We start from the raw sequence: 14539 nt of genomic DNA, 5'->3' as shown, positions 1-14539 counted from the left end.
TTAATATTCAGGAAAAGGGAAAAGGAGGAGGGAAAAAGAATACCAGGAGAGGCAGAGGAAATGTCAGGGCAGTGCTGGGTCACAGAAATTATCACGGAGGTGGTGGTTGTTGTTGTTTAGTTGCTAAGTCACGTCCAACTCTTTTGCAACCTCATGGACTATAGCCTGCCAGGCTCCTCTGTCCATGGGAATTCCCAGACAAGAATACTGGAGTGGGTTGTCATTTCCTGCTCCAGGGAATCTTCCTGACCCAGGGACTGAACTTGGGTATCCTGCATTGGCAGGAGGATTCTTTCCAATGAACCACCTGGAATGCCCTATCAAGGAGGCTATTGTTGTTCAGTTGCTCAGTTGTGTCCGACTCTTTGTGACCCCATGGACTGCAGCATGCCAGGCTTTCTTGTCCTTCACCATCCTCCAGAGTTCTCCAAAAGTAGGAAGTCAAGAGATACCTGGAGTAACAGGCAAGTTTGACCTTGGAGTACAAAATGAAGCAGGGCAAAGGCTAACAGAGTTTTGCCAAGAGAACGCACTGGTCATAGGAAACACCATTTTCCAGCAATACAAGAGACAACTCTATACATGAACATCACCAGATGGTCAATACCGAAATCAAATTGATTATTTTCTTTGCAGCCAAAGGTGGAGAAGCTCTATACAGTCAGCAAAAACAAGACCAGGAGCTGACTGTGGCTCAGATCATGAACTTCTTGTTGCCAAATTCAGACTTAAATTGAAGAAAGTAAGGAAAACTACTAGGCCTTTCAGATATGACCTAAATCAAATCCCTTACAATTATACAGTGCAAGTGACAAATAGATTCACGGGATTAGATCTGATAGAGTGCCTGAAGAACTATGGATGGAGGTTCGTGACATTGTACAGGGGGTGGTGATCAAAACCATCTCCAAGAAAAAGATGCAAAAAGACAAAATGGCTGTCTGGAGAGGCATTACAAATAGCTGAGAAAAGAAGAGAAGCAAAAGGCAAAGGAGAAAAGGAAAGATATACCCATTTGAATGCAGAGTTCCAAAGAATAGCAGGGAGAGATAAGAAAGCCTTCCTCAGTGGTCAGTGCAAAGAAATAGAGGAAAACAATAGAATGGGAAAGACTAGAGATCTCTTCAAGAAAATTAGAGATACCAAGGGAACATTTCATACAAAGATGGGCACAATAAAGGACAAAAATGGTATGGACCTAACAGAAGCAGAAGATATTAAGAAGAGGTGGCAAGAATACACAAAAGAACTACACACAAAAAGATTTTAAATGACCAGGATAACCACAATGGTGTGATCACTCACCTAGAGCCAGACATCCTAGAGTGTGAAGTCAAGTGGACCTTAGAATGCATCACTACGAACAAAGCTAGTGGAGGTGATGGAATTCCAGTTGAGCTATTTCAAATCCTGACAGATGATGCTGTGAAAATGCTGCACTCAATATGCCAGCAAATTTGGAAAACTCAGCAGTGGCCACAGGACTGGAAGAGGTCAGTTTTCTTTCAATCCCAAAGAAAGGCAATGCCAAAGAATGTTCAAACTACTGCACAATTGCACTCATTTCACATGCTAGTAAGGTCACGTTGAATCCTTCAAACTAGATTTCAATAGTATGGGAACAGAGAACTTCCAGATGTACAAGCTGGATTTAGAAAAAGCAGAGGAACCAAGGATCAAATTGCCAGAATTCACTGGATCATAGAGAAAGCAAGAGAATTCCAGAAAAGCATCTACTTCTGCTTCATTGACTATACTAAAGCCTTTGACTGTGTGGATCACAAAAAACTGTGGAAAATTCTTAAAGAGATGGAAATACTAGACCACCTTACCTGCCTCCTGAGAAACCTCTATGCAGGTCAGGAAGCAACAGTTAGAACTGGACATGGAACAAGGGACTGGTTCCAAATTAGGAAAGCAGCATGTCAAGGCTGTATATTGTCACCTGTTTATTTAACTTATGAAGGAGGAGAGGATATCAGTTAGAAAGTAAGACCCATGAAGAGGAAGATGAGCAATTCACTGGACTGGACCATAAGGAAAATTTTAGGGATATTTGAGAGTACAGTTTGAATAGGGTGGTGAAGAAGAAAACCATAATCTAAGGGGGAAAGAAGAGTGTTCAAAGAGAACAGAAGATAAAGGAGAAGGAAAAGACAACTAATTATTCTACTAAAGAGCCCCTGATATGGGGCAGGTTAAGGTACGGTCATTGTCAAGGTTACATATACCTGGAAGAAGCGATGACCCTCGCATTCCTGCGTGCAGGTAACCCTCACCACGGCTCTCGAAGTTCCCTACTGGGCTCTCGATACTTTTCCTATTTCAAGGAAATTTCATGAGTCTTGACACATATTTCATGTCAGCTGACTTAGGAAACCACTATCAGAAAAGTGAACTTCTTCTGTCTTTCACCATCAGACTCATGGTTCTGCTTTTCATCTGTTTATTTTATATTCCTTTTCTTCACCTTTATATACATTTTCATATGCTCTCTGTGTAGTAGTTTTTCCTAGCTATTGTTAATCATCTTTGGGATTACAGAATCAACTGACCCTAGGAAAGGAATGCCCTTTAGTTACAGAGCATCATCTGAGGAGCAGGAAGTGACTTTGGTGTCAAAATAAACTTTAAATAACCCTGTGGTTTTGAGCTGGATAAACCAGAATTTAGAGTGTCTCTATTGTTATCTGAAGTTTCTGAGTCATTTTTTCCTAGCTTAATGCAGCTAAAGTGTATTTCTTTTTTTTTTTTTTTTAAGTTGGAGGAATTGCTTTACAGTGTTGTCTTGGTTTCTGCTGTATAGCAATGTGAAATCAGCCATAAGTATACATATATCTCCTCCCTGTTAAACTTCCCTCCCATCCCCCGATCCCACCCTTCTGTTGCTGCTGCTGCTAAGTTGCTTCAGTTGTGTCCTACTCTGTGCGACCTCATAGACAGCAGCCCACCAGGCTCCCCCGTCCCTGGGATTCTCCAGGCAAGAACACTGGAGTGGGTTGCCATTTCCTTCTCCAATGCATGAAGGTGAAAAGTGAAAGTGAAGCTGCTCAGTTGTGTCCTACTCTTAGTCACCCCATGGACTGCAGCCTACCAGTCTCCTCCGTCCATGGGATTTTCCAGGCAAGAGTACTGGAGTGGTCCCACACCTCTAGGTCATCACAAAGCACCAGGTTGAGGTCCCTGTGTTACATAGTAACTCCCCACTGGCTATCTGTTTTACATATGGTAGTGTGTATGTTTGCACGCTACTCTCTCAGTTTGTCCCACCTCTTCTTCCCCCGTTGTATCCACAACTCTGTTCTCTCTCTGTATCTTTACTCCTGCCCTGCAAATAGGTTCATCAGTACCATTTTTCTAGATTTCATATATATATATGTATGCACATTAATATACCATATTTGTTGTTCTATTTCTGACTTACTTCATTCTGTATAATAGGCTCTAGGTTCATCTACTTCAGTTTAACTGACTCAGATTTGTTCCTTTTATGGTCGAGTAATATTTCATTGTATATATGTATCACAAATTCTTTGTCCATTCATCTGTTGATGGACAACTAGGTTGCATTGTAAGTAGTGCTGCGATGAGCATTGGGGTACATGTGTCTTTTTGAATTATGGTTAACTCAGGGTATATACCCAATAGTGGGATTGCTGGGTCATATGGTATTTTTATTCCTAGATTTTTAAGGAATCTCCAAGAACATCACCATGTTCTTGATAGTGGTTGTATCAATATGCAATCCCACCAATAGTGCAAGAGGGTTTTCTTTTTTTTCTACACCCTCTCCAGCACTAATTGTTTGCAGATGTTTCCATTTATTTACTTTTTATTGAATTTGTTAATGACAGAATTTGCACTGCCAAACCATGCCTAAGAATTCAAAGAAATAGTACAATGGACAGCCTCATCCACCCATCATACAGCACCTTGAAACTTGATTCGTATGCATTTTGATAATTCTACACTCTTTAAAAAAGTTATAACAAGGGTTGGAATTTTTAAGTCTCCTGCAGGTCTTCAGATTTTTATGCCATTAAATAACATATTCATCTCAGTTCTTTAATGAAATAATCCCTGACAAAATTTTGCTGGAAAAGAAATGCACTTTTCAGGGGAAATATGTGGCTCAAGATCCAAGAGATTATTTGTTAAAAGAGTTCTGGTTTCCAAATTAAGTCTTTAGATTAACCAAGAATCCTTTGTTTCTCAATCATCTGACTTCTCCTTGGCTTGACACGCTCTACTCACCCAAGCACATCAGAACGTAGACATCTGCCCGCCACCTCAAATAACCCCAACATTGTTGCTCAGATACAGTTTGCAGGTCCCATCAGGTGATTCCGTAAGCCTCCCAGGAGTAGGATTCCTGCATTGACACTTTTATCAAGACTCAACTCCTAGAGGGAGATACTCCCATATCAGGATAGTTTTACTCACCCATCTGCTTCATGCTTGCTAGTAGCCAGTTGGCAACTCCTACATTTAGCAAAGGGTTTCTTTAGAGAAACCCAGACTCTGCATCAAGTGGTCACATGCCAGTTTGAAATGTTTCTACTGAACTGAAGGTACGAAACCAGGAAATTACCAGATAGAAAGACTTTTCAGTAATCCTGGGCGGTGTCCTGGTGTCCCTTTTCAGGACTAAAAATTACTGGATAGTTGAAGCTGTAATTATTAAAGACAGAAGTGCTACATCACCTGCCTTTCACCCCTGATTCTCCAAATGAACTATGTAAAGACACCCCAGAAAGTTGATAACAAAGCTAGTCTGGGACAACCACTGCATCTACAGAATACCTAATACCGTAAATGTTTGGGTATAAATGCATCCGGAATTCTTGTCAAAGATCATTCAAGATCTGTGAAACTTAAGTGTGTTTTAAGTTGAGGTTCTGCTCTCACTGTTTTGAATTTGAACACAGGTCAGTGTGTTCCTTTGGCCTGAGCAGAAGCTATACAAACTCTTTGCACCAGTTTACTATGCAGTTTAGACCTGATTAGGGGAGCTTTAGCAGCACCTGAACGAGAGCCCCCTTCATTTACTGCCCTTTATGTTAAAGCCATTTGGTTCCTCTCTGCTGCTGCTGCTGCTGCTATGTCGCTTCAGTCGTGTCCGACTCTGTGCAACCCCATAGACAGCAGCCCACCAGGCTCTGCCGTCCCTGGGGTTCTCCAGGTGAGAACACTGGAGTGGGCTGCCACTTCCTCTCTAGGGATCTGCAAATTCATGAGACATTTCATAATTCCAATGCATACTTCAGGTTATTTAGCTAAGCGATATGCTCTGTCAAAGAACTATTCCAAGTGACAGCCAAAACAAACAAACAAACAAAAAAAACACACAAAAACAAAACACTTTAATGTGGAACACAGAAGAAGCACTACCCAAATAAAATATTACTAAAAGAAATAAGATTATTCCCTCCTATGCCTTTCGCCACTTGATGACCCCAGTTTGGTTGAATTCAATTTGTGGTTACCTCAGGATACAACTCAAAGTTTAAATTATAAGTCGGAACCCTCCACAGATTATCTAAGCACATCAGTTCTTTTGAGAGTGGAATGTTCCAGGAAGCCTAATCCAGCCACAACCTACTACAGAGAATTTCTTATGGATGGGGCACAGGACAGGTTAATTACGGTCACTTAAATCTTCATCTTTTATAGCAGATCAGAACCCAAATGGCATACTTTCTGCAAGATTTCTGATAGGAATTCAATAGAGCTGATTTCTAGTTTCACATTGACACTTAGTATCTGCAGTCTTTTTATCCAGAAGTTGTGATCCACATGAAACCCACGAGTGCAGCAAATCTGAGGTAGTCAGCCCTTACGAAGTCTCGGTATTTTCTGCTTTCTACATGCCTGGCAGTGGACTGCAGGGATGGGAACGCTGTATCCCTGTAGATTTCTGGTGGGCCTTGTGGTGCTTTCCTTGCTGTGGTCAACCTGGCCCCAGGAGGCCTAGACACACCACTAGTCATTGTCCGTTCCGTTTGCAGATGGTGGCTGTTCTGACTGCTGTGTCACGTTACTTCATTGTAGTTTTAATTTGCATTTCTCTAACAATCACTGATGTTTAGCATCTCTTCTTATATTTACTAGCCATCTGTATGTTTTCTTTGGAGAAATGTCTGTTTAGGTGTTCTGCCCATTTTTTGATTGGGTCTTTGTTTTTCTGATACTGAGCTGCATGAACTGCTTGTGTATTTTGGAGATGAATCCTTTGTCAGTTACTTAGTTTGCAGTTGTTTTCTTCCATTCTGAGGGTTGTCTTTTCATCTTGTTTTAGTTTCCTTTTGCACCGTGAAAGCTTTTAAGCTTAATTAGGTCTCATTTGTCTATTTTTGTTTTTACTTCCATTAAAACAAATGACCCAGGAAGTAGGTCAAAGAGGATCTTACTGTGATTTATGTCCAAAATGTTCTACCTATGTTTTCCTCTAAGAATTTTTATAGTTTCTGGTCCTATATTTAGGTCTTTAATCCATTTGAACTTATCTATAAACATGATGTTAAGAAGTGTTCTAATTTCATTTTTTTACATGTAGCTGTCCAGATTTCCCAGCACCACTTACTGAAGAGGCTGTCTTTTCTCCATTGTATATTCTTTTCTCCTTTGTCAAAGATAAGGTGCCCAAAGGTGTGTGGGTTTATCTTTGTGCTTTCTGTCTTGTTCCACTGATCTATATTTCTATTTTTGTGCCAGTACTGTACTGTCTTGATTACTGTAGCTTTGCAGTATAGTCTTAAGTCAGGAAGGTTGATTCTTCCAGCTACATTCTTCTTTCTCAAGATTACTTTAGCTATTTGGCATCTTTTGGGTTTCAATACAAATTGTAAAATTTTTTGTTCTAGTTTTGTGAAAAATGTCTTCGGTAATTTTATAGAAACTGATTGAATCTGTAGATTGGGTAGTATAGTCATTTTCATAATACTGATTTGGAAGAGTCATTTTTAAATTTTTTAATTATTTAAAAAAACTTTATATTGGAGTATAGCTGATTAACAGTGTTGTGATACTTTCATGTGGACAGCAAATGGACTCAGCAATACATGTACATGTATCCATTTCCTCTCAGCCTCCCCTTCCATCCAGGCTGCGACATAACACACAACAGAGTAGAACAGTATTTTTAAATGATGAAAGAAGAGACTGTCAACTCAGAATTTTATATCTGGTGAAAATATCATTGAGGAATGAAGGTTAAACAAAGATGTATCCTTATAAAGAAAAACTAAAATTAGTTGATCACAGAGATCCATAAAAAAAAATTAAAGAAGGAAGTTTCTTAGACAGACGTGAAATTGTGCCAGAGGGAAATCTGGTGGAAGAGTCTTTTTTTTTTTTTTTCTTTACAAATCTGAGGATTCCCCTTCTCCCTCAGATGACAGCACTCATCAGATCTGGCTGGAGTCTCAAAGTATAGTAGAAGGTGATGAATTATTTGGTCTTTTGGGGCTGTCTAGACCAATGTAGGATTTGGGAATCATTCCCTCTCTCAGCAAATGTTTATTAAGATGAATATTTTTATTATTTTTTATTTGTTTGTCTGCGCTGGGTCTTGGATCTTTAGTTGGGGCCTGGAGAATCTAGTTCCCTGATTAGGCATTGAACCCTGGCTCCCTGGCTCCCTGCAGGGAGAGAGTGGAGTCTTAGCCACTGGACCACCAAGGAAATGCCTAAGATGAATATTATTGAATGTCAGGATCTGTGCTACTTTCTAGGGATATAGCAGTGAACAAAATTAGCACAATAATTTCTATATAGAACTATAGAGAAAGGATACATTTGAGGAAAAGCAGGTTTGGGGGGAGAGGTAGAATTGAGCTTTGGATAAGTTGATTTTGAGGTGTTGTGATTTCAATATACATTGTATATGTAGTCTAGATCACAAAATGGAGAGTTTTCCCCTTCCACTCCTGGCCAATAGATAGTAATTATAACCATGAAAGTGAAAGTGTTAGTCGCTCAGTTGTGTTGGACTCTTTGCCACCTTATGGACTGTAGCCCTCCAGGCTCCTCTGTCCATGGATTCTCCAGGCAAGAATATTGAAGTGGTTTGCCAGGCTCTCCTCCAGGGGATCTTCCCAACCCAGGGATTGAACCCAGGTCTCCCACATTGCAGGCAGATTCTTTATTGACTGAGCCACCAGGGAAGCCCAATTATAGCCATGATAATAGATTAAATCATTGAGAGAGTGACTGTAGACTGAGAATAGAGTCCTGAGCATTTTAAAAATCAAGGAGTGAAGGGACTTCCCAGGTGGTTCAGTGGTTAAGAATCTGCCTGCCAAAGCGGGGGACCCAGGTTCAATCTCTGGCCGGGGAGGATCCCACATGCTGTAGAGCAACTAAGGCAATGTGTTTTAAGTACTGAAGCCCTTGTGCTCTGGAGGCTGTGCTCCATAACAAGAAAAGCCACCGCAGTGAGAACCCTGGGTGCTGAAATGAAGAATAGCCACTGGTCTCTGCAACTAGAGAAAGTCTGCAAGCAGTGATGAAGATCCAGCTCAGCCACAGCCCCCTCTCCCCAAAAATCAGGGAGTGGAGGAGCTGTTAATAGAGAAAACAGGGCAAGAATGGCCAGATAGATGGGGAGAGATGAGTAGAGTACAGTTTCATGGAGGACCAAAGAAAGAGACCAAATTGAATTGACTGAAAGCATTCACAGCACAGAACAGTAAGGAGGCTGTTCTATTCTTGGGAAGAGCAGCTCCGATGGTGAGGATGATAGTGGTGACGAGGATACTGGTGGAGAAAGATAGTACAGGTGGTGGCGGAGGTGATGGTGGCAGCGGGGACAGTTGTATTGTTGGTGCTGGTGGTGATAATGTTACTGAAAGGAGTGTGTGGGTCCGGCTGCTCGCTGCTCAAAAGCCAATAAACAGGCCAGGTTGGTGGAAAGGGAAGTTTGCTTTATTTCAGATGCTGGCCACTTGGGCTGGGGGGAGGATGGCCGACATCTCTCCAAAGGCCTGTCCCACCCATGCTGAGAAGCAGGGAGTGAGAGCATTATAGTGTCCAGGGGTGGTGGGGGGTGGTGGCGGGGGCTTCATGCAGAAACAGCATAGTAATCTCTAACAGTTATCTTTAAATTGGTCATCAATTGGTCTGACCAGCATCATCTTGGTTGTTTTAGATATAGTTATCTTCAGTTCCAGGGTACTTTGCAGTCAGTTCTCAGAATTGTGGCAGCTGAAGTCCTGGGTACAGTCTGGTCATCATGTAGTTAACTTCTCCACCTCGTGTTTCAGTATCTATAAGACACTGATATCACTCACAGGATATTGCTCAGAATATTATCTACAGCCCTTGAGAAAGAACAAAAGGTCATTGACTGTACTTAATGACTACATTATTATTATTTAGCCTCCTTTGACTGTTTTCCTTTGTTTCCACATTTCTCACTTCTCTAATTAAACATATTCTTTGACTAAAGTTTATCACAGACAAAAGGCAGGGAGAGGACATGTTGGGGGGAGGGTAAGGACCATGGGGTCCTGCTTCATTTCAGTAAAGGTGGTGGTTGTGATGGTGATGGTACTGATAACAGTGGAGGTTGGTGGCAGACATCATGGTGATGGAGGTGATGATGGAGGCCAGAATGGAGTAGATTGAGGAAAAAATGGAAGGTGAAGAAGTGGAGACACCAAGTACAGTCAACATTAACTCTAGAGAGAGTTGGAGACTAGTGTGTGAATGAGAGAAGATGAAGAGGGACTTCCTTGGGTGGTTGGAGCTTGGTGGAATTAGCCAGCTCTTGGGGTTGACTTCCCTGGTGGCTCGGATAATAAAGAATCTGCCTGCAATGCAGGAGACCTGGGTTCGATCCCTGGGTCAGGAAGATCCCCTGGAGAAGGGAAGGGCTACTTACTCCAGTATTCTTGCCTGAAGAATCCCATGGATGGAGGAGCCTGGCTGGTGGCAGTCCCTGGAGTGATAAAGAGTTGGACATGACTGAGTGACTAACACTTTCACTTTTTCACTTGGGGTCGACAAGGCCGTGAATCTTGCACAGTAAGACTGTTGGGTTCTCAATGTCTCACTGGCCCAGCAGCCATGAGGTGGGCCTTCTTGATCTTTCTCCTAGTGGCCCTCTGGAGGTGGAGAGAGAGTCGGAGGCAAGAGTTGATCAAGAAGGACAGACAGCGCCACCTAATGGTCAGACCAATGTTGTTGCAGAGTGGTAGTTCTAGAGTCAGACTGTCTAGTTTCAAATCTTGGCTTGGCCAGTTACTAGCTATGTGACTTCGGGAAAATTACTCCATTTTTCTGTCCCTCAGACATCTCTGATCTGGAATAACTTTAACAGTCTTCAGAATGGTTGTTCTTTCATCCCATTCTTTGTCCTGCAGCTGAGAGAGCTTTCAGAAACATGAATCTGAGCCCATCACAACCCTGTCTCACAGCCCCACAGATACTTTGCAGGCTAAATGTGCATCATAGGCATATAAGTCCCACTCAGTCTGGCCCCAGTTCACCTCTCCAGCCTCATTTCCCAGTCTTCTCCCTCAGGCTGCCCACCTTTCCTGAGCAACTTTGCTTAGGCACCCTCTGCACACAAGTTCGTGGTCCAGCCTCCGTGTGGTCACCCCCATCTGGAATTTCCCTTTTTCCTCCACTGCTCTGCCCTTGGACACAACTTCCATGTGTGCATTTTTTTTAATACATCCTTCCTTGACTCCCAAAGTAGATCCCCCAGAGCTCTACTCTGCCCTCTTCCCTACGCTAAGGTGGAGTTAACATTTCCCCTCTCTATGCATTCTATATGTAAGCAAACCCAAAGCATTATCAACTTTAAGGGGCACCATTATTTTGTCATTCGGTCACTAAGTCATGTCAGACTCTTTGTGACCCCATGGACTGTAGCCCACCAGGCTCCTCTGTTCATAGAATTCTCCAGGCAAGAATACTGGAGTGGGTTGCCATTCCCTTCTCCAGGGGATCTTCCTGACCCAGGGATTGAACCCAGGTTTCTAGCATTGCAGGTGTATTCTTTACCACCTGAACCACCAGGGAAGCCACCATTATTTTACACACCACCAAACATAATATTTAAACTATGACATGATGCCTTTCTCATTCTTTATAGTTTTCATTTTATTCTTATTGAACAAGCTATTATAGATTTATTCAGAAATAAGGTTTTATAATATATCATTTTTGCATATATGAAAAGGAACCCAAGTCTCCCGCTTTACAGCTGAGCCACAAGGGAAGCCCAACAATACTGGAGTGAGTAGCCTATCCCTTCTCCAGCAGATCTTCCTGACCCAGGAATTGAACTGGGGTCTCCTGCATTGCAAGTGGATTCTTTACCGACTGAGCTATCAGGAAAGCCTAATATACAGAGCAATCTGCTTATTTACTTTATTTATTTATGAATGAATAAGTAAATATTTATTTATTTGGCTGTGCCAGGTCTTAAGTTGTGGCATGTGGGATATTCAGTTGCAGCATGCAAACTCTTAATTGCTGCAAGTGGGATATAGTCCCCTGACCAGGAATCAAACCTGGGCTCCCTTCACTGGGAATGAAGAATCTTAGCCACTGGACCACCAGGGAAGTTTCTTACTTGATTTATTTTGTTTATTGTCTCTCTCCACTACTGGAATGCCAATTCCACAGTGCAAGGGTTTTTGTTTAGCTTATGCATTGCTATAATCTTTGCACCTCCCATGGGGTCTAGCACACAGTAGGTGTTCAATAAATATTTATTTAAATGAATGCATGAACATAAAGATTTGCAGAAAGTAGTTATCAGCTGCTTCAGAGAAGTCTAGCTCCTGAGAGGTCTCCTGGTGGTAGGGGCCAGTAACTCCCAACAATGTGGATCTCTGGGCATCTACATATCGTACAGTCTAGGCTCAACCTCCAGCCTCACCCTAGAGGACACTCTCCATTCTCAGGTCCAAGGGATAAAACTGAGCAGACAAAGTCCCCCATTCTCATGGAGTCTTTTTGTACATGATATTCCCACTATCTGAAATTCCGTTTCTCTCTCTTCCAACTCCCCTTCCAACTCTCAGACCCAGGAAAGATATTTCCTCTCAGGAAGCCTTCGTAATAGCTCCCAAAGTAGCCTCTGCTAATTGGTAGAAATCCTTTCATAAGGTGGTCATCTTAGGCCAGTTGCCTTTCAGCAGATCTTGATACAGGAATTAAGAGGCCCATGCTTTGTTGGGGGAGGGAGGTTAAGAGCTCGGATGTACATAGTTTGTCAGAGGTGCTAGGGTTGTGATCACATGACTTGTTGGGGTAGTAGGTACTTGTTGGGGTAGTTAGGACGACATAATTTGTTGGACGGTTAAGTGTTGGCATACAAATGATCTTTTTTTGTTGTTTTTGAGTAAGGATTAGAATGCATATGCTGTGTTGAGGGGAGTAATGGTTAGCATGCAAATAATTTGTTGAGGGTATTTTGGGATATATATGGTTTGTTCGGGGGAGGAGGGGTTGGGATGTACATTTTTTTTTTTAGGGAGGCTAGAGGTCACCGCAGCTAATTGTGTGGGGGAGCTCTGGAGTATGTACTGAATACCATGGAGATGATCTGTCTTGAGGTGGGGACTTTTTATCCCCCTGTGTCAGTCATTGACCGTGGACTGCCCCTGGGGTGGGGTGGGGACATAACCTGACAGGGAAAGTGATGGATGGGATCTGGGCAGAGCATCAAGGGGGTCCACTACTCTGATCAAACCTTTGTCTGGTTATGTTTGCCCACTGCCTCAAAAGTTGCTACACAGAATATGAATGTCATTTCCCCTTTCATTACATTTAAATTAAAAAAATTTTTTGGAAAAAATTGGTCTGTGTATTCATTTATTTATTTTTAGCTGTGCTCAGTCTCCATTGCTGCGCACGGGCTTTCTCTAATTGTGGTGTGCAGGCTTCTCACTGCAGTGACTTCTCTTGTGCAGAGCACAGGCTCAGTAGTTGTGGGTGCTCTGGCTTAGTTGCTCCACAGCATGTGGTATCTTCCAAGAAGAGGGATCAAATTTGTGTCTCCTGTGTTGACAGGTGGATTCTTTATCACCGAGCCACCAGGGAAGCCACAGGGTGATTTTGACTCTGGCTGAACCTACATCTTTGCTCCATTCCTTCATCCTGTTTTCCTTCTCTCCGTCTCCTGGTAGCATTCCCAACAAATCCCAACCACTCAGCCCCCCACTACAGGAACCTGACCTAATACAATCTCTCCCTTATTTGGTTATGTCATCAAAGCAGGAAAACAGAATTCAAAGTTTCCAGCTCTTTCTGGTTTTATTCTGAAACAAGATTTAGAAATACTGTACAGTGAGATCGCCTCCCTGGTGGAAGCCCAGTGGAGGCGGTGAGGACCAGCCTCCAGCCAGGAAGGACACATGGATGTGGATCAAAGATCCTGCATGCCACTGCAGGAGACATAAGAGACCTGGGTTCGATCCCTGGTTCTGAAGATCTCCTGGAGAAGGGCATGGCAACCCACTCTAGCATTCATGCCTGGAGAATCTCCTGGACAAAGGAAACTGGCAGGCTATGATCCATAGGGTTGCAAACAGTCAGAAACGACTGAAGTGACTTGGCACGCATGCACAAGGTCATCGAACGCGGTTTGGGGCTGCTACTGAGGGCGGCCTGGGGGCTCCGGGGAGGGGCACCCACCTTGCAGGCTCTGGGGACCCGTGGGATTCCATGCTCCACCGATGGCCTTTGCCTCCCACCCTCCTCATCCCTCTCCTGACCACAGCTTTCAGGTGCCAGGAGCAGGCCCAGGCTACTGACTGGAGGGCTACCTTGCAGACTAACTAGAAGGGAATCCACAAGACAGACAAACGCCTGAACGCCATCTTGAACTTCCTGGGAGGTGAGCACCAGCTTTCCAAGTATAAATGAGGGGATGGATCTAAGCCTTTCCCATGTTATGATGATAAATCCTCCCCGCTAAATGGGTTTGGCTCTTCACTGTTTGGTGTCCATCTGAATATTAGCTTTCCTTCCCGGACAAAGTGCTGCAGCCAATGTGGCAGGTGCTATGGGATTTGTGGCAAAATTAAAAAGGACTGTGATGAGGAGTACCAGTATTTTTCCTTCAAGATCTGTTGAGATGTGCAGACAACACTGGGACCAACTCAGCATGTGCATGAAACCACAGTTGACCTCTTCACTGTCAGTGTTATACATTTAGGCTGCAAAGCATACCTGGATAGCCAAGGAGCCTCCATGTAGCTCTCCATACAAAAGAAAAAAAGATCTTTAAAGAAGATGCTAGGGACTTGCCTGTGGTTCAGTGGCTAAGACTCCCGGTGCTGGGGGCCTGGCTTTGATCCCTGGTAGGGGAACTCAATCCCACATGCTGCAACTAAGAGTTCACATGTGGGGGAAAAAAACCCCAAAAAACCCAAAACCCTATGTGCTGCAATTAAGACCAGGGTGGTCAAATAAATAAATAAATACATAAAAATTAAAGATGATGCTGACAGGTGGTGACAGCAGAACATACATGAAAACAGATGAACATAATCTTTGACAAAGAACTAATGTTTTTACA

General features: G+C 42.9%; 1 protein-coding gene and 1 pseudogene across 3 annotated transcripts in view; one reads left to right on the top strand and one right to left on the bottom strand.

Moving 5' to 3' along the window:
• The window catches only part of ADGRE3 (adhesion G protein-coupled receptor E3), a 61881-nt gene extending 59513 nt beyond the window's left edge, over window positions 1-2368 (bottom strand). For 2 of the 3 annotated variants that reach the window (XM_086408798.1, XM_086408799.1), the window contains exon 1: window positions 2232-2368. In XM_086408798.1, coding sequence (XP_086264924.1) covers window positions 2232-2256 — 25 coding nt within the window. In that variant the 5' untranslated portion in view covers window positions 2257-2368. The remainder of the gene's footprint in view (window positions 1-2231) is intronic. The other variant, XM_086408800.1, reaches the window with a different exon arrangement.
• Window positions 2369-13683: 11315 nt separating this feature from the next.
• LOC147368367 (group XIIA secretory phospholipase A2 pseudogene) lies at window positions 13684-14339 on the top strand (annotated as a pseudogene).
• The last annotated feature ends 200 nt before the right edge of the window (window positions 14340-14539 follow it).

Source organism: Bos grunniens, chromosome 7 (assembly GCF_055505025.1).
Source record: "Bos grunniens cultivar Pamir isolate PY7600 chromosome 7, Bosgru_T2T1.0, whole genome shotgun sequence".
In the NCBI taxonomy this organism is placed as follows: domain Eukaryota; kingdom Metazoa; phylum Chordata; class Mammalia; order Artiodactyla; family Bovidae; genus Bos; species Bos grunniens.
Note: the sequence above shows the minus strand (reverse complement) of the source record. Positions and strands in the feature narration are given on the sequence as shown.